The sequence below is a fragment of the Hippopotamus amphibius genome, chromosome 17, assembly GCF_030028045.1.
Source record: "Hippopotamus amphibius kiboko isolate mHipAmp2 chromosome 17, mHipAmp2.hap2, whole genome shotgun sequence".
NCBI classification, from domain to species: domain Eukaryota; kingdom Metazoa; phylum Chordata; class Mammalia; order Artiodactyla; family Hippopotamidae; genus Hippopotamus; species Hippopotamus amphibius.
In genome coordinates, this window is record NC_080202.1 from 17,841,577 (window position 1) to 17,866,661 (window position 25,085).

At 39.5% G+C, this 25,085-nt stretch overlaps 2 protein-coding genes across 7 annotated transcripts in view; one reads left to right on the forward strand and one right to left on the reverse strand.

The window, feature by feature from the left end:
* The window catches only part of CRLF3 (cytokine receptor like factor 3), a 35,812-nt gene extending 31,407 nt beyond the window's left edge, over positions 1 to 4,405 (reverse strand). The window contains exon 1 of the mRNA XM_057713768.1: positions 4,222 to 4,405. Within this exon, the coding sequence (XP_057569751.1) occupies positions 4,222 to 4,338 (117 nt within the window). The 5' untranslated portion in view covers positions 4,339 to 4,405. The remainder of the gene's footprint in view (positions 1 to 4,221) is intronic.
* A 91-nt stretch (positions 4,406 to 4,496) lies between these two features.
* Positions 4,497 to 25,085, forward strand: part of ATAD5 (ATPase family AAA domain containing 5) — a 45,321-nt gene continuing 24,732 nt past the window's right edge. For 3 of the 6 annotated variants that reach the window (XR_009049998.1, XM_057715809.1, XM_057715810.1), the window contains exons 1-7: positions 9,091 to 9,122; positions 13,255 to 13,786; positions 16,065 to 17,974; positions 18,609 to 18,717; positions 21,714 to 21,869; positions 23,758 to 23,884; positions 24,434 to 24,515. Coding sequence is in view for 5 of the 6 variants with exons in the window: in XM_057715809.1 (XP_057571792.1) it covers positions 13,721 to 13,786; positions 16,065 to 17,974; positions 18,609 to 18,717; positions 21,714 to 21,869; positions 23,758 to 23,884; positions 24,434 to 24,515 (2,450 nt within the window). In the remaining variant the exon portion in view is untranslated. Of the gene's footprint in view, positions 4,956 to 9,090; positions 9,123 to 13,254; positions 13,787 to 16,064; positions 17,975 to 18,608; positions 18,718 to 21,713; positions 21,870 to 23,757; positions 23,885 to 24,433; positions 24,516 to 25,085 lie in introns of those variants that run through there. The other 3 variants (XM_057715813.1, XM_057715811.1, XM_057715812.1) reach the window with 3 other exon arrangements.

The following is a 25,085-nucleotide window of genomic DNA, read 5'->3' on the forward strand; positions in this document are numbered from 1 at the left end:
CTTTTATTAGTAAATTCTCTCCCCCTCCAAACTTTTTCCCCAAAATAAACACCTCCTCGTTTCAGGGGTTGGAGGGGCAGTGTCTTAGGGCCAGCCCCTTAGTGTTAGGAACAGATCCCCAGCCCCCCAGGCTGAGACCCTGTAGTGGAATTTCAGTTCATCTGAGTGGATGGGGCCTGGTGTTGTGTCTGTCCATCAGGTCAGCCTGGCCCCCAGACCGTGGTGGGGGTGGGGGGACACTTGTTGTGCCTCAATTTTTAATGCACATACACATCACACCTGATGATACAACAGGTCTGGATGTGACCTGATTCCTGCATTCTTCACAAGCTCTCAGGTCAGGATGTCCCTGCTGTGGTCTACTTGTAGTAGCTATGATCAAAGGGACACCACCGGCCAGAGCTAGGCAGGGTCCTCACCCAACAGTGTCTTAATTATGCACCAGGATCTGGCCCTTTACTCTGAAAGAGCAAAGACTTGCTTTTGTCAACACCCTGAGAGAGAGGCTTAATCACACTAATTAAAGGCACATGAATGCCAACACTTCATCCTATAGAGTGAATTATAACTGTACACTGACTAGAATATTGGTATTTCTCACTGCCGGCACCTCCAGTACCTCAAACTAATCCCCCTTTGATATAATGTACAAAGATGGACCTGCAAAGCTTAAAGAGTAGGCCCTGGACAATGAAAATGTCATCAAACTAGTGTCACTCTGTGAGTGAAGCATATCTGACTGGCCAGCTGACATCACTATGTGACATCCTGATCAGCTATCTCTACTCACACCAAGCAGGAAAGTCAACCCCGTAGAAATAAACAAGGTATGAAAAACACAATGGAAGCGAAATCTAAAAATGAATACACAGGAATTTAGATTTTTCCTATTTGCTTTGTTTTTAGGCAGAAGAATCTAATGATTAGGCACCAAAGGAAAGAGTAAATCTGTGAGAGCAGTGCTCTGTTTCCCTAACCACAGTATTTCTAGGACCTAGAAGTATCTCTGACCCACAGTAGGCACCAATACATATTTATTGAGTAAATGAACAAATGAGTATTTAAGGAGGGTGGGAGTTAATTTCTTTGGTATTTACATCTTAATACAAAGGATTCCAGGGAGCTACACAGAACTATTCTCAACGATTTCAACATCAGTTAGACCAGGCTGACAAAATATTATCTGATTTCCTGAAGACAAAAAACCATCTCTCTAGCCTTTAACTTATTCAAACAGTAAGAGCTACAGACTAACCTTCATTCCTACACAGAACTTCCTTTTCTCTGAAGACAGAGGGTAGGGCTTAAACTTAACCACAAGAAGAGAAACTGTTACATACTGGCAGTTGTTTTTGACACTAAGAGATTGACAGTAAAAGACTGTTACTCTTGTTCCTTCTAAACCTTCATAGACATGATTTCCTAATTTCAGGAGGCAAATTTCAGGAAAGATTTTTAAAGGGTTAGAAACAAAAGCAAAGATAAAAAGCATGCCAAGAGTTCTTGACAAGGTTAAACAAAGTTACCACATGGCCCAGTAATTCCTAAGTATATACTAAAAGAACTGAAAACATGCCTACACGAAAACTTGTACGTGAATGTTCACAGCAACATTATTCGTAATCACCAAAAAGTGAAAATAACCCAAATGTCTATCGACTGATGCACGGAAAAATAAAATGTGGTATATCCACACAACTTTTATTCAGCCACAAAAAGGACGAAAGTACCGATACATGCTACCGCATGGATGAACCTTGAAAACATCATGCCTAAGTCAAAGGAGCCAGTTACAAGGGACCACAGACAGTATGGTTCCATTTATGTGACATGTCCAAAAGAGGCAAATCCAAATAGACACAGAAAGTAGTTTAGTGGTTATCAGGGGCTGGGAGAGTGACAGCTAACAGGTATGGGATTTCTTTTTTGGAGTGATGAAAATGTTCCGGAATTCGACAGTGGTGATGGTTGCACAACTTCTCAGAAACTGCTGAAGTGTACATTTTAAGGTATGAATTTTACAGTGTGTAAATTATATGTCAATAAAAAAAATCCTATGCCAAAAGGAAATAAAACTGGCAAGAAAAAATATGCACAAGGGGAGGCATCTTTCCTCTCTGCTCTCTCATCCTTCCCTGATGCAAAATGTTTGACTGAAAAGCCATATATTTTATGTAGTTATTCTGAAAATGACTGGAACCCTAAAAATATCCTAACCACTAAACAAAAGCAGCTGCTTATTTTGATAACATTTTTGTAACACCGATCTTCCTTAAAATGCAAGTTGACAGAGGAGTTATTCTACAAACCCAAAAGCGTACGTACAACCCACTAGAACTAGCTTTGAGGAAGAATTAAAGCTTTTAGAACTAGAAGCTGTTGTAACTGGCACAAAACACATTTCAGTTCACAAAAGAGAACTACGATATTAGTCTAGTCAGAAGGCAGTGTCATTAAGAACCTAAGCGTAATGGATGTTCTCTTAGTGTTTTCTGTTTCAAGCCCAAGACAATGGGCCTCGAAAACAAAACCAAACCCCATACCAAACTCCACTAAATTATAGGAAAGTATGTCCTATCTTTAAATTTTTGGACACAGAATTTAAAAGAATGTAACTTTGGAAACTGAATACGAAGCCATTCAAGATGAGATCATACTAAATTGTTTTAATGTGTTCAATATCACACAAGAAAGTAGTAAGTACTACTCCCAGGTGCTAAGCCCATTCATTTAGTATCAATTCTGTTTCTTAATTGTTGATGCAGTTAAACAATAGTCTGGTTCATATAAAACATCTTAACTGGCTGAAGCATTAATCATATAATAAGAGATACTTTAATCTCTTTTTAAACATGTGCTGGATTTAGAACCTCTATTTCAAAACAGCAGAAGGAATAATGCAGATGTTTTCAAGTGGAAATCAAGATGAATGTATTGGAAGGCCTTATTAAAAAGTATCTGTCAAATCAGGATCACCGTATCTAAATCTTGCTCCCAGATTTGCTACTAGACTACAAATGATGCCTGGCCTACATTTAAAATCTACAAGAATTTTTAAATGTATAAAACCTAAAGCATGTTGAGTATCCTTAATGATGCGAATATCCAAAGGGCACTGTTATCACAGCACTGTTCTACCTGTGTAATTTCCAGATTTACAGCCTGGGAGTTACTAGGAGGACAATATAGATTAATAACAAGTGTGATGTTGAAAAATCCCACTCACTCAAATGATTCCACTCAGGTGGAATCCCACTGACTCAAAAAGCACTTACTAAGCACCTGAATTAAGAGTAGCCTGAGGATTATCTATCCTGCTACACATTGGCAGCAGGTTATATCTTTTTCTGTATATGTTACAGGGTGTAGAGTAACCATGTGGCTTTCCTTTATCTTTGATAACCAGGTCCCCATGGAGCAGATAACTGCTGTCACTTGAAAGTATATTTAGCTTCTCCTTTCAACACTTCTCTCTTTAAATCTGTTTTTCCATTTCCCTACACTTTTGTATCCCATCCCCCAGGGGTTTCATTTTCGTTCTTTTGCCCTTCCAACACAGCTTCACCCTAAAATCTAAACTCTCTAGAATGGGATCACGCTAGGTGATTTTTTAATGCATTCAAGATCACATGAGATATTAAGTACTACTCTGACACTAATTCCATTCATTTAGTGTTAACTCTACTTAATCCTCCACGCCTCTCTGTCTCTCCTGAGTCCTTCCCTTCCACTGTCCATTTCGCCTCCACCTTAGCTCTCCCCAAGTCACTGCCCCACATTTTCCTCAAGCTCTCTAAAATCACGCCCCATCCACAAGGCAGGTTTTCCGAAGATTCTCCACCTCCCCCAGCTCTCTCAATCTTCACCGCCCTCTGTGACGCCCTCGGGTTTTGCTCTGGTCCCTCACTCTCCCCAGCCTCGGACCCCATCGCATCCCCAACACCAACCCACCCAGTTTAGGGAGCGCCCCTCACATTCGCCCTCGATCCCCCAAACTCGTCTCTTCCTCTGAAGACCCCCTCCCCCCTCCCGCCCCGCAGAACCCACCTCCCCACCCCCAGACCTTGCCAGGTCCCCCGCACCCTCGGAGCCGTTTCCCCCCCTCCCTGCAGAGTTTCCGGACGCTCCCGCCGCCCGCAGCCCTCCTCGCCCGCGCCCACCGCCGGGCAGCCCGCGCCCTCCCCGGGGCCCACAGCGCCCCCGCGGGCGCGGCCCTCCGACCTGCCTCCGCGCCTCCCGCAGCCCCTGCAGCCTGTGGCCCAGCTCCCGCCGGTAGCACTTCGCCGCCTCCACGCTCTCGCGGGCTTCCTGAAGCAGCAGCTCGGGCTCCAGCTCCATCGCCCCCTCGTCCGGCCGCGCGGCCAGCGGCAGCGGGCGCGGTTCCCGAGTGCGTCCCGGGCGCCGCCGAGCGGCCCGGCGGGGCCACGCGCAGGCGGAAGCCCCGCCCCGCCCCGCCCCCACGGCGGCCTTGATTGACAGCAGCGCGCTCTACTGCTGGCCCAGCGGGTCTTGTCTCTGCTCCCGCGCAGCGCCTGGCACGCGTGGAGCCACGGAAAGATGAATGCCTACACCTCGCGAAAAGCTTCCCACGTCTTTTCTCATTCTGGCCTCACTACCGGGCCTCCTTGCACCTCGGTCCCACAGAGGAGAAAACGGAGGGACAGAGAGGGGAATCAACGTTCTCAAGCCGCTGGGATCTCAACCCTGATGACTCCAAAGTCATCACTGTCCTACCTCCCTGGTAAACGAGCATCGCTGCAGCGGCCAGTGATTTAGGAGGTTGCTGTGAACCAGGTACCACGTTCACAGGGATCAGACAAGAGCCCCATCATCCAGAAGCTGGTAGTCAAATGAGGGAGCCATGACAGAGGCCTAAGCGTGGGCCCCGCGGCAGGCACCTCAATCCTGACAGAGTTCTAAGACGGATGTTATCCAGCTTTTTCCCTATGGACCAGGTAGTTGAAAATGTGGAGCTTGGCGGGCCATAAGGCCTCTGTTGCAGTACAGTAAGTAAATGGGCGTGACCGTGTGCAAATAAAACTTATGGACACAAATTTGAATTTCACATAATTGTCACGTGTCACAAAATAGTCTGCATCTTTTTCAACTACTTAGAAAGGTAAAAACCATTCTTCCTTCAGAGGCCATACAAAAACAGGTGGTGGGTCAGATTTGGCCCTGACCATAGTTTTCTGGGGTTTTTTTTGTTTTTATTGGAGTATAGTTGATGTACAATGTTGTGTTAGTCTCGGATGTACAGCAAAGTGCAACAGTTATACATATACGTATATCACTCTTGTTTAGATTCTTTTCCATATAGGCTATTACAGAGTATTGAGTAGAATTCCCTGTGCTATACAGTAAGGTCCTTATTAGTTATTTATTTTATATATAATAGTGTGTATAGGTCAATTCCAATCTTCCAATTTATTCCTCCCCCCATCTTCCCCCCTCTGGCCATAGTCTGCTGACCCCTGGGCCGAGGACGGTAGATTTGCCTCCCCAGGAAAGAGAAAGTGAACAATGATTGTCTCAAGGTTGTACAATGAATCTGTGCTAGAGGCTAGATTCTAGTTTTCCTGGACCAGACTCAAGCTCTTTCTACCACACTGTTTTGTGTTAAGTAAATGACACTTGAAATTAGAGAGGTTTTGAAAAGGAATGCTCTTCTGGAGAAAATGGGAGATTATCTTTATCCTGAAGTAGGCAGGCACTCAGTAGATTCCCAACAATTATCTGTGGCATGAATCAAGGTATTAACTAAATGAAAAGGAGTAAAGGAATAAAACTAAGTGGGAAAGCATACTTGTAGATAGGAATATAAGTGGATTGTGTAAGGAAGGAGGAGCAGACCACTTTGGAGAGGAAGGACTGAGTAATGTATTGGGAGATGAAGTTAAGAGAAGAGAAAGGGCCATGGAGTTCAGGTTAAGAAACTTTGACTTTAATGAATAGACAGTAAAGATTTTTGCATGTGCAGTGACATTTGCAAAACAATGTTTTAGGAAGATAAATAATAGAGAAGTGGGACTTGGGTTTGTCTTAAGGTAAGGCAGGGGTTGGCATATTGTAAATTCTCAATAAATACTTGTTCCGTGAAATGAATATGCATAGATAGCTGCAGGCGAGTAAATAGGAAAAACTAAATGGCGTTAGTCTAGTTTTGATGGAGCCTTGAATTAGAATATTGGCCTTTACGGAGGTTTGACAGTGAAAGTGGGAGGGAAAGAGGCAAATGGTTCAAGGGACCAGGAGGGTTTGGACACAGATTGAGTCGGTAAAAAACAGGATTTATATTCATTGTTCTTGAACATGATATGTTCTGTGTGCTCTCTAAAGCTAATTGAACAGAGTTGGCTCCCACTCCAGAAAGCTTTACTAAGTGAAATTTTAAAAAAAATTAAAAGGAAAACTTCCATAAAGTCAAGCTACCAATCTTAGTCTCATTCAACTTTATTTCCTTGACCTGCTAACTGATGGGAGGCAAGAAATATGTATCTACTATATCCACATTATACACAAAAATAACAGGAAAAAAACTGAAGAAAATCTGTAAAACTACTCCCCCAGGCTTGAAATTTTTTGATTTTTTTTTTAACTTTAGAAAGCACAGGTTTCTAAAGAATAAATACTCTGATCGATAACAGAGAGGAAGATTGACCTAGAGGTGGCAGTGACAGAAGCCAGCAGGCCATCAGACAGGGCTTTACAGAGTTTTTATCTCTGTGGCATCACAGTAGTCTAGAACTCACTTTTCAGGTGTACCCAGAGGTAAGCAGATTCAGAGGCACAGACTCCTCATGCTACAAGAAATAACTTGCTAATTTATTTACAATAAGAATATAATTGCCAAGAAAATTGCAACAGCTGGAAAATCAAGTTGTAACCAGAGAGTTGTTTGATAAACATGGATTCAGTCCAGGATACATTGATCATCTGGTCAGCAAACGCTTTCTCTCTCTTCTCTCCACTTTAGTCTCAGAAAGCTCCTAACAGTATGGGGCATATACTGACAATTTTTTGCTCTCTTGACTCCTCTTTTTGTACACTTAATACTATTAATACGTTCTTTAGAATCAGTTGCCTATGACTAAGTAAACCTTAGGGCCTAGTTTTTGAATAGCAACTCATATAAAGAAATACTTTCCAGCAATCAACAGTAATCAAGAGATCATTCTAATCTTGTCCCTTAAAATCTTTTTATTAATGTTATCTATTTTTTCGATTTTGAAAACTCAAATTTATAGAAATCTCAGAAATCAACAGAGAAACTGCAAATATAATGCAAAAAAAGTTTTTTTTCCTGAATAAACCATTGGAGAGTAAGTTGCTGACATCCTACAAGTACATTCTCCTATGAACCCACAATGCAACCATCAAAAAACAGAAATTTAACATTATACTTTATTACCATCTAATCCTCAGACCCCCCCATTCAAGTTTAACCAAGTGTCACAATGATGCCCTTTGTAGCAAATGGATCCAGTCTGGAATGATGTGTTACTCTGAATTGCCACATATCCTGACAGTCTCCAATTCATAAGTCATAGAAGCTTTTCTTAATATTCTCTTCTCCGCTCCCATTCTCTAATTCCTATTAGTGCTCTGGAATTTCTCCCTTAATCTCTTACCCCCTACTCAGTGTAACCCTCCCCATACCCAGCTTCCTCTTTCCCACCTGCCTCTTCAATTTCTCCCTATCTTTATCACAGAAGCTTGGGAACCAGTTGAACACAACCTGCAGGTGAGGAGGAAAAGGCAAAATTCCCCTTCGTTGGTGGACTGGGGGTATAAGAGCCAAAGCTGAGAGTATATACAATATATATAATACATTTTGTTTTTGTCAATCTTTCCTGAGTTTATCTCAATGGCCCCTTTCTTTCCAGTTTTATTGCGATACAATTGACATACAGCACTGTATAAGTTTAAGATGCATAGCATAAAGATTTGACTTACATACATCATGAAATGATCACAAGTTTACTGAACATCCATCATCTTATATGGATCCAACATGAGAGAGAGAGAAATAGAAAACATATATTTTTTCCTTGTGATGAGAACTCTTAGGATTTACTCTCTTTTCTTTTTCTTTCTTTCTTTCTTTTTTTTTTTTTTTTGGCCGTGCGTGGCTGCGGCTTGCAGGATCTTGGTTCCCCAACCCCAAGGGATTGCACCTCGGCAGTAAAGGCACGGAATTCTAACTGCTGGACTGCCAGGAAGTTCCCTTAACTTTCATGTGTAACATACAACAATGTTGACTATATTCACCATGTCGTACAGTACACCTCTGGTACTTATCTACCTTATAATTAGAAGTTAATGGTACCTTGATTTATTCAGAATGTTCCTAAATATCTTTAATATTTACTTACATCTTTTACATAGGTCAGTTACACCTTGAGTCTCCCTAGCTTTCCTGCCTAAGCCTTCTTTCATCTTTTATCCTTTGAGGTACCTTCAGTTGCAAGTTACAGAAAACTAAAACTGCCTTTAACAGTAAAGGTGATTTGCCGAGTAACATAATTGAAAAGGCTTTAGGGTTGGTTTGATTCAAAGGTCAGACTCCCCAATCTTTTTGGCATTTGTACCGTTACCTTATTTTAAGGCTGTTTAATGTTATACACCTTCTGGAAGGAGTGGAAGGCCTCCCTCCTGGGCCTGTCTCAGTAGTACCAAAATGCTTATCTCCTAGAGGCACCTAGAAGATCTCCAATGTTGTATGTCCCAAATGTTGGCCCAAAACAGGTCACATGCTTATCTATGAACCAATAACTGTGGCCAGGAGGTGGGATTATGCAGATTACTCTCCAAGGATCCAGAGCCAGAGGTGGAATTAGCTTTCCCCAAGTACATCAGCCAAGTGGGAGATGTATGTATACCAAAATAACAACAGTGATGGTTATCGAGAGAAGGCAATATAATATTGAGGAGAAAATGACATCTTCCACTTTCTCTCCATGTACTGGGTATGTGGAGAAAAAAAAAGCACTGAAGTGTAACTTAGGAGACATGGTGAAACATTGTAACTTTGGAAACATGTGAGCTACATTTCTATGAATTGACAATAATGTAAATGTCTTCCTCACAGGACTCATGCAAAGGCTGAATAATATGGCCAGGTAAAAGCACATCTTTATTTACAGAAACATTTAAAGAGTACAAGGTATGCGTCTGGCTCTGTGCTTAGGTGCTGGGAATCAAATCAGGAATGAGACCTAGGACTTGCCTTCATAGTCCAGTGGGGGATCACACACAAATAAGCGGGAATATATATGTATTGTGTTCTAATACATTGAATGCAGTGAGTAGAAGCACAGAGACGGCCACCTAATCCAGCTGAAGGTAAAGTGGAAGGAAGAAGGTATCAGGGAAAGTTTCTTGGACAAGGTAAATCCTGAGCTGAGTCTTAAGACTTTTCTTGGCTTGGCCACAGCTGTTTCTCTCCTCTCCCTTCCAAAACGCCTTCAAAATAACAATTAAGGTGTTTAAAACTGGATTAGGGACAAGTGGAACAGTAGAGAACATAAAAGAGCGCTAGAGAGTTCCATAAATATTTGGGAGATGGAAAGTGGAGGAGTAGTAATTGCCCAAGACAATTGCAGGAAGTCACATCCTAAACTGCAGAGGAGGAACCATTCCAAGTTGGGCTAACTCTCCCCAGTGACTGCTGAGAAACTCAGGCTATATATCCTTTTAAAACATTTAGTCACTTAAAAAATCGCAACCCCTATTCTGACATCCCTTTCCTTACTCTACTTCCTGCATTATTTTCTCCTCAGCATTTAGCCCTGTCATATCATATACTTCACTTATGAATAATTTTTATTACATGTCTCTTCCAACTAGGATATAAATTCTAAATGGATAGGCATTTTTGTCTGTTTTGTTTACAGCTGCTTTGTTCATAGCTGGCACATACCAGGCACTCATTCGTATTTATGGGATGGATGGAAGGAGGAATAGCAGCACATGACAATGAGGTATGGGACTGAAAAGGGGAGACATCAGTTAATATTAGTTAAATGTTTTAGGTCCATGCCCTATTCCATGCATTTAGGTGACCCCTCCCTATTGCTTCATTGAAACTGCATGAGATATAAACACCCCTGCCCCTAAATAGGTTGGAGGAGAAACCAACCCGTCCAGAGGAAGGACCTCTACCTGTTAACATTAGGAAGTTCCCCAGTGAAACTGCCAGTTCATCTCCTGATCATCCCACAGTAGAACCCACTCAGGAGTCCCACCTATGCTAAAAACCTTCAATCAGCTTTAACCATTTTTTAAACAGCTTTATTGAGTATAACTGATTTGCAATTAACTGCATATATTTAGAGTATATGATGTGATAAACTTTCTCATGAGTAGATACCCATGGAACCATCACCATAACCAAGATAACAAATATTTTCATCACTCCCCAAAGTTTCCATGTAACCCATTCCTTTGTAATCTATCCCTCCTTCAACCCTTGAATCCTGGCAGTGATGATCTGCTTTCTGTAATTGGAGATTAATTTGCATTTTTCTCAAAATTTAAATAAATGGAATCATACAGTACATACCCTTTTTTTTCATCTGGCTTCTTTTACTCAGCAGAAGGATTCTGAGATTCATCCATGTTGTTTCATGTATTGATAGTTCATTTCTTTTTATTGCTGAGTAGTATTCCATGATATGGATGTGTTTTTTAATTTACCTGTTGATAGGTTGTTCCCAGTTTTTTACTATTAAAAATAAAGCTGCAGGGGCTTCCTAGGTGGCGCAGTGGTTAAGAATCTGCCTGCCAATGCAGAGGTCACGGGTTCGATCCCAGTTCCAGGAAGATCCCACATGCCGCGGAGCAACTAAGCCCGTGTGCCAAAAAAAATAAATAAATAAATAAAGCTGCAGACTTCCTAGGTAGCACAGTGGTTAAGAATCCGCCTGCCAATGCAGGGGACACGGGTTCGAGCCCTGCTCTGGGAAGATTCCACATGCCACACAGCAACTCAGCCTGTGTGCCACAACTATTGAGCCTGCTCTGTAGAGCCCGTGAACCACAGCTATTGAGCCCATGTGCCACAACTACGGAAGCCCACACACCTAGAGCCCATGCTCTGCAACAAAGAGAAGCCACTACAATGAGGAGCCAGCACACCACAACGAAGAGTAGCCCCCGCTCGCCGCAGCTAGAGAAAGCCCGTGTGCAGCAACGAAGACCCAACACAGCCAATAAATAAATACATAAATTAAATTAAAAACAAAACAAAAACTAAAAAAAAAAAGCTGCTATGAGCATTTGTGTACAAGTGTACAAGTCTTTACAATATAACTATATTGGGAATGCAGGAGGAGAGAAAGTGTGGAAGGTGGTGTTACAAGAGAATTAAATCCTTAACCACCATAATAGGACAATAATGAATACTGTTTAAAATTGTTAGAAATATTGATATTGAATTATTTAAAGATTAGCAGATATTTATAATGCTAGAAGAATTTTGAAAGTGGCTGCCTTCAGGGAAATAGAACTGGGGGATGAAATAGAAATCAGCTGTTTTTTGTTGATAGGTTTTGTAATGCTCTTTGACATTTTTATGTCAAAATACATTAATACAGGCATCACTGCGATAACCATAAAAGTTAACAATCAGTTTTAAAAGTAGAGGTTAGCCAGAAGGGGAAAATAGCCAAAAGCAACCCAGGCACACTGTAAATGCTAAATTGCTATACAAATGTGACAGATCCTAAATACAAGTTGTGTAAAGTACTAACTACAGATCTAAAAAACTCAGCGCAAATGCTTAACAACCCATTTTAAATGCTTAGTTTTTTAGAAGAATAAAAAGCGCTAGAGACACACCCTATAACCCAGCAATTCCACGTGTAGGTGTGTATCCTGGAAAAGCAATACTTGTGTTCAAGGAGCCAAGAATGTGCATTGACTCACTGTTTGACTAATAGAAAATTGAAGACAGTTTAAATGATCATCACTAAGGAAATGGGTAAATAAAATGTTGTGCATAGTTGGGTGGAGTGCTCAGTAATGAAAGGGAACGAATCAGATCGACCTGTATCATGGATAGCTCTCGAAGACAATGATGAAAGAAAAAACCAAACTGCTGCGTTAAAAGTGCATTTTTATGTGCAGAAAAACACAATTAAAGGTTTTTCTACGGATACCTGTAAGTATGTAAAAGTATTAAGAAAGGCTGCAATGCTATCCACCAAATAGGTAATATTGGCTGCCATGGGGGCTAAGAGGAAGAGATCGAGTTTGGGTATGGAAGGCAAAGAGACGTTCAGTTTCTTCTGTAATTTTCTAGTTGATTTCTCCTTCTCCTCCCCCTCCCCGCTCTTGCTGTTTCTGCCTCTCCTCTTCCCAGTCATTCTCCTTGCGCAGTGTTCTTAGACGACGTGAGTTATAAACAAATTAAACCAAAACAACAAAACCGTTTATACTTAGAAGTGCAATCTCCCTTCCTGAAAAACCTTATCCGAGGTTAATAAGTTTCGAGGAGAAAGTAATTACCACTAATTTCATTGGAGAAATTGGTACCATTTATGTTGTCCAGACAATAGCAAACACCATAAAGATATACATAATTACGTCAACAGTTAAAATCAGTTTGGGTAACCCAACCGAACACGGTGGCTTCCCGTTATTATTATTTTTTTCCCGTTATTATTTGATAGGTCTATTTACATGACTGTTTCAGCTCTTACCTACCGTGCAGTTAAAACTGGCACTCAAATAAAATAAACATACTTTATATATTGCAAGTGTAATGTAAAAAATAAACATGTAAAGCTAAACATGTCTATGAAAACAATGCAAATGATGTATGAGATTAGCCTCACTACGAACTAGCAAACGACTGGTACCCAGCGACAACTCGAACACACGCCAGCCAGCTCAGGCGAAGACCTTGGGCTCCTAGCTGCTCGCGAGGACGAAATCCAAGGGAAGAAATGCTTCCTGAGCTCAGTTAGGGGTAAAAAGTCGAAATCTTGGACCCAAACGGACGCTTGCCAAAATAACACTGTATTCCGTGCGAGAGAAGTGGAATCAATTGTTATCCCCTTTTCTGTATTTGTCGAATTTCCACTTTTAGATAGAGGCTAGTCTGGGGCGTCAAAGTATAGGGTCTTAATTTTGCCACCAACAGACTTAGTCAAATTACATCCTCATCTGTGAACCTAGGCGTGAGAAGTTTGAATCTCCGAAATCCCCGCTGCTTTTAGATTCACGGTAAAATAATCGCACCTCCTGCAGGCTTGCCAGAGAAGTATTTTGGCCTTCTCGGCGCACCGTCCGCGCAGCCTCCGGAAGCAATCTAGGCTCCGCCCCTTGCACTCCGGACGGCGCGAAAACCCAATTGACAAGAACTCCCTCCGAAGCCCGCTGGTAGGGTCTGCGTTCAGCTTGCCTTCCCCGCGGGACCCCCCCAGTCCCGATCACTCAGAACTGGAGCGCCGGCCTCAGGGGCACCCCGCGCTCGCCGACCGCGCCCGAGGGTCCTTGCTGCTCGCGCTTTCTCGTCGCCCCTTCCCGCTTTCTACTTGGCTGAGCTGGGCCCAGCCTCTGCGACCACCCCGGGCGGTGGGCGCGGGGGAGTCCGAGGCGGACCCCGCGGCCCAGCTCCTCGCTCCTGCTGGAGCCGGCCGCCTCCATGGCCTCCCGACAGGCAGGGCCGGGCCGCGCAAGCTCCTAGGAACCGGGATTCCGGGAAGCGGGGAGCATGGTGGGGGTCTTGACCATGGCGGCGGCAGCTGCTTCCCCTCCGATGAAGCACTATGGGATTGAGGTGAGCTTGAGTATCTCCGTGTGTTGGGGGTGGGTGAAAGGTGATCCCGATTTAGGATCTGTGAAGGCAAAGGAGGGATCTGGTGAGGCCCCACAGTTCTGACATTGTATGAAACAACTGCTGGGGTGTGTCGTTTCTTAGAGACGTGATAGGTCCGGACAAACATTGGGCTTGTGAGATGTTTGCGGGGACATTAGGATGCCTAGTTAAGGACTAGTTCCCAGATCCTGAAATGTTGCTGGAACTTGATGTTTTGGACTTGTGAAAAGTCATGGAGGATCCCAGAGTCAAGTCTGGGTTCATGATAAGGAGTCACAGAACTTTAGCGTTGAAAAGAATCTTAAAGTTCTATTTGTCCAGCCATCCGCCTGCCATAAGGAATACCGCTTAGATTGTTATCACAGGAATCAAACAAGGTACTTCATTTAAAAAAATCACTATCTCATTGTTCTAGAGCTTAAGATATTGCAGTTAGAAGTCCCAGCTTGGCATGCTCTTATTTTCCTGTCTTCATCAAGATTCAGTGAAATGTACTAAGCAGTTGTTATTAAAAGATTCTAATGCCATGCAGTACTACGGGAGTAGCATCTAAAAGTAGACGGAATGAGTACTTTTGTCTGCTTGCTAATAGTTATTATGCTGATACTTGCTTGCTGAATCAAGGTAGTTGCTGTGCTTGTCTCAGATGTGAAGAGAGACTTTTGATATTTGAATTACACAGTTCTTGCTTTTGTTTGGTCAGTTACACAGTTCTTGCTTTTTGTTTGCTCAGTTTTCCAGTCTTTTCTGCTTTTGGTGCCCTGCTTAAAGTGCTGTTTCATAGTAACGATACTTACTGTTTAGTATTGTAAGGGTAAGGACCTTATGCACACTATTTTACCTAATATCAACCCTGTGATGAGGTGTTACTATCTGTAATCTACAGATGAGAGAAGGTTAAAAGTCATTAAAAGTAAGTTAAATTAGGTTAGAAAAAGTAAATTAGAAAATTAAAAGTAATTTGTTTAAGGTCCCACGCTAGTAGATGTCAGAGCCAGCACTTGAACTTAGATCTGCCTGACTCCAGAGCCTATGGAATAGTGCCTCTGATACCAGCTCAGGATAATAATAATACTAAGAACTCATTAGCATTTTCTTCTAATACATTTATCATTTCATTTTAAGATGTAAAATTTTAATGTCTGTGATTTATTTTGCCTCATACTTATCCTAAGGGTTAGAAATGTGTTCCAAATATTTACTAACTACTTCTTTGCCCACTAACTTGTGCTACTATGATTATGTCTTTTTCTGGTTTTCTGATCGGTTCTGTTAAGTTTCCTGCCTATTCATGCATCAGTGCTATGCTTTTGATCATGATAGCTTTGTAATACATTTCACTTTTCTAGAAGTATAATTCCTTTGTTACTTATCTTTTTTAAAAAAAGATTTTTTTGTTGTTCTGGCAAGTTTATTCTAACAAATGAGCTGAGGGAAGTTAAAAATAAAGGACTGATGGAGCCTTTTTTTTAAGGGTAATAAATTGTGTAAGAGGCAGGCAGTAACTTTTAATAACATATTAAAACACTGGAAAGTCTTATTTGTTTTTTTTTTTGTTTTTTATTATTGGGGTATAGTTGTTTTACAATGTTGTGTTAGTTTCTACTGTACAGCGAAGTGAGGTAGAGTTGCCCTTGCTACACAGCAGGTTCTAATTAGTTACCTGTTTTATACATCTTAGCGTATATATGTCAATCACAATATAATTTTTACTTAATTTTTAATTTAGTAAATTTTGGGATCCTAGGCTTTTTCACTGTGTGCGTGTTTCTTGGAAATAGTTAGAATAATTTATTTTTAACTAAAAAAGTATAAAGGGAATGGAAATAGTATTTATAGAGTTCCTACCATGCATCAGACTTCCCATGTTTGTATATAACACGTTCATTACAAATTCTGTGGGGTGGGTAGTACTATTCAAAGGTTATAGAGTAAACAGAGGCCCACAGTGATTAACATATTTGTACACAAGTATAGTAGCCTTGAGACTTTTTATTGAAGTATAATATATACATAGTAAAGTACACAACTTATAATTGTATAACTTGATGTGACATTGAGATTTGAATGTAGGTTCAACTTTAAAGCTCTTTTTCTTCCTAATATATAATGTTTATCAACTAAGGGCGCCTTCCTTTTTTTACCTCTTTACATAAAATAATAGATCCATGTTTAAAATTTATGTTTTGTAGTGTTTTGCTTGAAATAAATGCTTTTTTTTCTTCTTTTAAATTGATAGGCAAGCAAGAGGCGAAGGAAAGATGATGACAGTACTTCTTGCAAAACAATCACCAAATATTTATCACCAATGGGGAAGACTGGAGACAGGATTTTCTCTCCACCAAAATCCAGTAATATTCTGGATTATTTTAGAAAGACTTCATCCACAAATGAGAAGACTCAGACAGCAAAAAAGTACAAGATAAAGTCATCCACACCATCGCCTGCTGACAGTGGCAAAGACTGTAGAACACCTTTGGAAATAGCCTCAAATACAGAGAGTAAGAAGAGAGGAAAGAGACTTAATTTATCTCATCAGCTAAGCCATATTAAAACTGAAAATGAATCTCCAATGGAAATTCACAGTGATGATAGCAAAGAAGACTCCAGTTTAAATAACGATTTTGTGGAAAGTAGTACTTCTGCTTTACTCTGTAAGAAACGTGTCTCGGTACTTGCAGAAAGTATTCAAGGTATCAAAAAACAATCAAGCACTATGACCTCCAAAAAGACTTCTAAGAAAGTAAATCCTAAACAAGGGCCCTCAAAAAATTATCGCAGGAAATTGAGGAAAAGGAAGCACAGAGAGGTAATAGATCTATCTGAAAGTTTACCCTTAGCAGAAGTAAATCTTAAAAGAGATGGTAATGATAGTAAACAGATAATGCCTTCCCTAACTACTGAAATCGAAAGCACTGCAAATGAAGCAGAATCTAGAGATAATATAACTAAAACAGCCCAGTTAAATGATACCACAGTAACAGTCTCATATGAGGAATTTTTAAAAAGTCACAAGGAAAATAAAGTGGAACAGACACCAGACTCTACAGTGTCAATCTGTATTCCTTCTGAAACTGTTGAAGTCAAAAGTGGTTGTATGAGTGACCCGGAAACCTGTGAAATTTCCCAACAAGTCCGCTTTAAGACAGTCACTGTTCTTGCACAGGTACACCCCATCCCCCCGAAAAAGACAGGGAAAATACCCTCAATTTTCTTGAAACAAAAGCAGGTGGAAATGGAAAATAGTCTGTCTGATCCTGAGAGTGAACAGACAATTCAGAAAAGAAAATCTAACGTCGTCATACACGAGGAAGAACTAGAATTGGCAGTGTTGGAAGCTGGAAATTCTGAAGCTGTGAAACCAAAATGCACTCTAGAAGAAAGACAACAGTTTATGAAAGCATTCAGGCAACCAACGTCAGATGCACTTAAAAATGGAGTCAAAAAGTCTTCTGATAAGCAGAAAGAGCTCAATGAAAAATCTTTAAATGAGGAAGGAAGAGACAATAATTCTAAAAAAATCATGGAAAATCCTAGTATCCGAATGGTTTCAAATACTGGCAGTTCACAGCCACATGCTTATAAAGGTTTTCCTAAGGAGAGAAGTAAAAAGCAGAAGAAAAAGAATAAAAAAGTCTTAGATACTGGTGCTATTCCAGGTGAAAATAGAGAGAGAAATACTCAAGGGAAAGAAACAACTTTTTCCTTTAAAGAGAAACAAAATCAAAACAGGCTTAGAATGAGTTTAAGACAAAAGAAAACAGAAGTTTTCAAAAACAGCATGTTACTTAACAGGGAAAGCCTCGTTTGTGAAGGTACAACAAATGATGGCCCTCTAAAGATTTGCTCTCCATGTAACAGTAAGTCTTCAAGAAAAACCAGCATACCAGTTAAGGATAAGGTTATACACGCTAAAGCTGAGACTGAAGACAGCTTGCTGTATGTTTCCACACCCAAATCAAGCAGAAGATCTGTAAGAAGTAGCAGCACACGTGCTACAGTAATCATTAGAGGTACTGATTCTGAAGACGAACAAGACCATAGTCCAGTAAAAGCTTCCACTCCAAAAGCAGCCAACTTATCAGAGAAGTGTAGCTTATATACAGCAGAATTAATAACAGTATCCTCTGATTCAGAGAGTCCTATTAGGTAAAGTTTTGTTTTGTTCTCAAATTCTAAATATTCTGCATATATTATTAGATGGGAAGGAAAATACATCAAGCACTGGAGAGTTTTGTTTTTCCCCTAAAGCACAGCTGATTTATAAGGAAAAGAAAAGAGGGTTTCAAAAATGTTGTTTATTTTCCATATTTAAGGTCAGGCATGATTTCAGAAGAATTCTAGATCTATTTTAGATGAGTTTTAAACTTTTATTTATCATACTTGCTAATTCCTGGAGAAATATCCTTCAGATATGAATTCTGTGCATTTAACAGATTAAAAATAAATCATAGAACTGTACTTCTGAGCCATATACTATGAGGTATATACTTGCATGCTGGTTCTGGCTAGTGTAAGAGTGATCTTAGGGGCTAAGTTGCTGGAAAGCTTATGATTTATAAAAGGAAACTATATTTTCTAAGCGTTTAACAATTGAGTTTGGCTTACTTTTGAATCAGTAGTTTGAAACTAATGTGGGGGGTGTGTTTTTTTGTTTTCTGTTTCAGAACTGTCCAGAAATTAGAACCCTAGTTGGTTCTTTTCTCTATTTAATTGAAACTCTTACACATTATAATCATACACGTTTGTGAATATCTTTTTGGTTTTTTTTTTTTTTTTCCAGAATGAAATTCACCAGAATTAGTACTCCCCAAAAATCTAAGAAAAAATCTAAGAAAAGGTCTAAGAAATCTGAGGCAGCTGATGAAAAATTTGAATCTCAGACTAGAAAGGTAATTGAAATATTAGGGAGTCCTGTAAGTGATATTCTGTTTTATAAAACAATAACTATTACTATGGGAAGTGGTAACGCCAAAAGAAGATTCACATATTTCATAGCTTGATTATGTTAACTATAACCCTATATTATTTTTTACTATTATTTCATTCCTCTAGTTAGCTTATTAAGAGATCAGCATATCTTATTGTGAGATGAAAGCAATTGATAAAGACAGTATAGTTTACTTAGAAAAAGTTTTCTTAGTTATATTCCAATCTTTTTCCCTAAGGCTGCTTATGGAAATAAGCATGATTGAATTTTTGGTTTATTTCTATAGATTAGAGGCTAACAAGTGGGGTCTCTCAGCCCTGGTACCGTTGACATTGTGGGCTGGATAATTCTTTGTTGTGGGGGACTGTCTTGTACATTATAGGATGTCTAGCAGTAATCCTGGCCTCTACCTGTGAGATGCCAGTAGCACTCTTACTGCCCTAGCTATGACAACCAAAATATCTCTAGACATTGCTAAATATCCCCTGGAGGGAAAAATCACCCCCAGTTGAAAACCGCTATCCTAAAGGGAGAGGTTGGATATATTAGAATAGTTTAGCTGCTTTTGTAAAGTAAACTGCTTATCCCTTATCATGAGAGAACTGGATTCTCTCCTGGGTGAGTAGGTACGTGTGTGTGTATGTGTGTGTGTGTATGTGGAAAAAGCCACCAGAACGATTCTCATATAATCCTTGGGTGAAAGCCACTGTTACAGAAAGTTGGTACCTCTTTTGTTTTATTTAACAGCTGTCTTTTTTTTCTTTTCTTTTTGACTTAGCACATTCTAGGTACTATGCTTGGTACTCATATCATTAATCTCATAAAGTAAATATTTAACCCTGTTTTGAAGAACAGTGGCACCAAAGGAGGTCAAAACATTTTTGAGAGTTGAAGTGATATACAGTGGAGTTTAAGCTGGGGATGGGGGTGGGGCGTGTGTGTGGAGAGGGGTTACCGGAGGCTGATAAATAGGGAGAAAGGTGAGTGCTGTCAGTACAGAAGTCCCTGTTGTAGCCAGGAGTAACTAAGTAAGAGCTGGGAAGACGGGCAGCTAGGTCCGAAAGGAGGCTGTTGGAAATGACTGTTATCTGAGATGATAGGATTATGGTTAATTTTGATTTTTTTCATTTTTCGGCTTTTCTATAAACATGAGCTTTTAAAACCTTTTATCAGAAAAATAACTAATAGGAAAAAAAAGCAGATTTTAAGTGATAGCAGCACATGCCCAAATGCACATGTGTATGTTTTTTTCACACATTCACTAAAAGGTATCTCTTTGCTAACTGTTTCAGTGATTGAGTTGTTAATTTCAGTTTAGCTGGGTTATTTTAATACTGATGTACCCTCAGGTTCATCAGCCTGTCAGGAATTTTGCTGGCAGAACAACAGAAGTCTGTCGCTGTTCTGCTATCAAGCAGATCTCTAGCATTCCTAACCTCCTTATGTATGTTCTCAATATCCATGCCTATTCTTTTTTTAATATATTTTTTTATGTTTTATTTTTCCCATGCTTATTCTTTTTAATGTTTTTTAAAAACGTTTTTAAAGTTTTGGAAATTCCCTGGTGGTCCAGTGGTTAGGACACTGAGCTTCCACTCTAGGGGGCACAGGTTCGATCCCTGGTCTGGGAGCTAAAGATCCCTCATGCTGCAAGGTGTGGTCAAAAAAAAAATTTTTTTTTTTAAGTTTTAAAAAACAGTAAACATTTGTTTAAAAAACACAGTAGTATATAAATTTAAAAGTGAAAACTTAAAAAATTTTTCTCTTTCCTGCTCTCTAGGGGGATCACACTTTTAATAATCCAGACTTTTTCCTATGCTTAAATAGATATATGTTGTTTTTAAAAGGGATCATTTAATGTAACCTATTTTGCAGCTTGTTTGCTATGTTTTTTAACCCAAATGTAAAAACCTGTAGAACTCAGAATATGGAGAACACATTATCTGGAGGATAATATTTAAATGCACAGGATCACTTAGTACATCAATGGCAGAGTCAGGCCTGAAGGCCAGACTTTATTCTTATGTAGTGCTCTTTTCCTCACCTACTACCTTTTCAACCTATCTCCAAAGGATTCAGCCTAAAAGTGACTAACATCAAAGAAAAGATGTCGTGAAGATGGTGGGGAAATAACCAACAATTCTAATCTATACAGATGTCTGTTTTTTGTTGTTGTTGTTGTTTTTTGGCTGCATCGCACAGAATGCAGAACTTTCCCAACTAGGAGTTGAACCCATGCCCCCTGCAGTGCGAGCATGGACTCTTAACCCCTGGGCCACCGGGGAGGTCCCCAGACATCTATTTTCTTTTTTAATTTTTTATATACAGACATTTAATACAGACATCTTTTTGGGTATTTTTCACAAATGTAATTATATTTATCTGAATAGATTTCAGGTAAGAAATAAAGGCAAACCAAGTATAATCAGACACATTTTAATTTCATTTCCTTGGTAAGATTTGAATAACCATTTTTTGGTCTTTTAGTTAGTGTAATCTGTGATTATATTTTTCTATTATATATATATTTAGAGCAGTTTTAGGTGTGCAGCAAAACTGAGGAAAAGTTATAGATTTCCCATACACCCGCTGCTGTCACACACACATAGCCTCCCCCATAATCAATACCAAAATAGTACATTTATTATAATCAATGAACTTATATTGACACCTCATTATCACCCAGTGTCCATAGTTTAAATTAAGGTTCACTCTTGGTATTATGCATTCTGTGGGTTTAGACACATGTGTAATGACATATATCCACCATTATAGTACCACAGAGTCGTTTCATTGCCTTAAAAATCCTCTGTGCTCTGCCTGTTTGGCCTTTCCTTTTCCCCTGGTAACCACTGATCTTTTTACTGTCTCTAAAGTTTTGCCTTTTCTATTTTTTTCTATTATTAAATATAAAGTGTTTGCCAGTAACCTGAATTGTTATTTCACATTTGTGTTTAGGTAAGCAGTGCTTCAAAAAATATATCAAAAGCAAAACAATTGATTGAAAAAGCAAAAGCTTTACATATTAGTAGGTCAAAAGCTACTGAAGAAATAGTGACACCTCTAAGGCGTTCGTCTAGACATCAGACACTTCCTGAAAGGTCAGAAACAGAAGTAAGTATTACAAATATTTATTGATATAAATCCTGTTCTATTCTGTTGTTTGAAATGGGAGAAGGAAACCGTTATAAAATTGTAAGCTAGAATTGTAGGAAGCCCTGAGGTGATAGAAAGAATATAATTTTCCGTACTCTTTTCAAAGGCTTTGGCTCTCTTTTGCCTATAGAATACAGTCTGAATCCTTATCAAGTCTTTCAAGATTCTTCTTAGGCTGAACTAGCTCTTCCTTTTCCTCAAAACAGCCCCCTTCCTCAAATACACACTTTTTGCTCTGTCATACTAAATTATTCATTTTGCCCCAAATGGTGCAGTTTTTACTTTTTTCAGTGTGTAATCTCAGCTTGAAATATATTTTAGGTACTCTGTGCCACCTGAGGAATTCCCCCTCAGAGTTTAAGATCCTGCTACATTATGCCACCATCTCTCTCTTTTTTCCTTTAAATTTAATATAATTTGTTAAAGTGTGCAATTCAGTTGCTTTTAGTATATTCACAGAGTTGTGCATTCATCACCACAGTCAATTTTAGTTCAAAAGAACCCCCATTCTCCTTAGCTGTCACCTTCCAGTGTCAGCTGTCACCTCCCAATCGCCCCTCCCTCAGCCCTAGCCAAACACTAACCTACTTTCTGTCTCTATAGATTTGCCTGTTCTGGACGTTTCATATAAATGGTATCATACCACATGTGGTCCTTTGTATCTGGCTTCTCTCACTGAGCATAATGTTTTAAAGGTTCATCCATGTTGTAGCATCAGTATTTTGTTTCTTTTTTTTTTTTACCAAATAATACCCCATTCTATGGAAATACCACATTTATTTACCCATTCATCAGTTGATGGACATTTGGGTTGTTTCCACTTTTCAGCTATGAAAAATACTGTGAACAATTGACTGCCTCCTCTTGAAAGCTTTGCTGATGCCTTCAAGACGGATAGTTTCCTTCTCTAGGTGTACTTTAGTTTACTTTCATGTTTTTTTGTATTTTAGTCAGTATTACTCTTGCCATACTGTATTATAACTAAACTATCTACTCATAGATGAGCTCTCCCTCTGTCCCCTAAACCCTGATGTAAACTTGACGCCAACTCTAGAGTTTCATTTGTCTGGGTGTTCCCCGTGCCTGATGTATTGCCAAACACATAGTAGATGCTCAATAGATGTGTGCTGACCACATGAGAACTTATCAGACTTCATCTAATACATTTCTGGGATGGATAGTTCTGAAAGAGGATAACCAGAATTTTTATAGCTTGGTTGTATTGATTCTTTTATTTGGAATATAGTCTGTTAGTTGCTCTTTCTCTTTTTTTTTTAATAAATTTATTTATCTTATTTATTTATTGGCTGTGTTGGGTCTTCGTTGCTGCACACAGGCTTTCTCTGGTTGCTGCGAGGGGGGGCTACTCTTCATTGTGGTGCATGGGCTCCTCATTGTAGTGGCTTCTCTTGTTGTGGAGCACCGGCTCTAGGTGCGTGGGCTTCAATAGTTGCGGCACATGGGCTCAATAGTTGTGGTACCCGGGCTTAGTTGCTCTGTGGCATGTGGAATCTTCCCAGAGCAGGGCTCAAACCCGTGTCCCCTGCATTGGCAGGCGGATTCTTAACCACTGTGCCACCTAGGAAGTCCTGTTAGTTGCTTCTTTAAAAAAGAAAACCCATGGTCATAATAAATCCACTCTTTGATCACATGAACTTGTATGATATGAGCACAGACTTATCATGTGCCATTCATATCATGTGTTTTTTGTGTCAGTTTCTGACAGGGAGATGTATGGAGTTGCTAATGTGATTATCTTGTCATGGCTTCTAGCACTGTAATCCTTTTGAAATTTTAATAACATTAATTGTATGTTATTAAAAAAATTTTTTTTATTCTGTCTTAGGACTCTGTAATAATTGTAGATTCAAGTCCTACTCCTTTAAAGCATCCTGAGAAAAATCAGAAGAAACTTCAGTGTCTGAATGACGTGTTAGGAAAAAAACTTAACAAGACTCCTAAAAATGTCCCTGGTAATCAGATTTGATAACATCGATAACATTAGAATGTTTTGGGGGGATTATATTGTTCTGAATTTTAATTTAATCTCATTTGATTTAATCTCTTGTCTTATAAAGTATAACCTTTTAATTATATGAAATATTTCTATTTTAATGAGTAAATGAGTGAAGTTATAATGTAGTGAAGAGTTTTACAAAGGGTAACTGATTGTATTTTAAGTGATTGCATTTCTTTGTATCTATTTAGCCTCAGTTAACGTAGTGGTTCCCAAAGCTGACTGATCATCAAAATCATCTGGGTGAATTTAAAAAATTTTTTAATTTTTAGGTCTTTCCCTAGATGTATTGACTGAGAATTTCCAGAGGTGGGTTGTGGAAATCTGTACTTTACATAGAAGCTCACAGGAGATTCTGACATTGATATTGCCAGGTTGAGAGACCAGCTCATTATATAGAAAATTTTTTAATAAAAAAATTTTTAAAGAGTTTTAAAAGCAGCTGGAGGTAAGTGGAGATGATAAACCTTGATAAACCTAAGCATTTTTTTTTAATTTTTCTAAGGAAAAGTGAAAGTCGCGCCTTTATTTCTTACTAGAAAGGCTCAGAAGACAGCTGATCCTGTCCTTGGGTGTGATGAAAGCAGGTCAGTCTGATACACATTTTCAAATGCCAAAATATTTTACGGAATGTATTTTGTATTCTTTTACTTTGATGAGAAAGCATTTAAGTTATCATTTGAAAGTTTAAAAAATCCATTTTAAGAGATGACAATATGGACAACGCTACAACTGCAGTTTGAAGATCTTGGTCTTTTGCGAACATTTTGTGTGCCTTTCTAGACAATCTAGTAGAAAAGTAAACAAGCAAACCAAACCACCAAAAAGCTGATTTATGAACTTGTTCAGGAAATATTTAAATACCCACTGTGTAGCAGGTGCTGTTTTTGGTACTAGGAATATCATGGGGAATAAGACACATTCCCTGTCCTCATGAGGTTTATACCCTAGAGGAAAGACAATCTCAGATTAAACGTTAATTGGGCCAACAAATGAAGAATTGCAGTGTGCTAATAAGAAGGAGAGGTACAGAGGTCTGTAAAAAGTTTGTTGAGTAGATTTGGTCAAGAAAGGATTTTCTGAGGAAATGACACCTGAACTGAAGGATGAGCTCATCAGCGGGAGGAGCAGTGTTCTAGCCAGAGGGACCATCTACA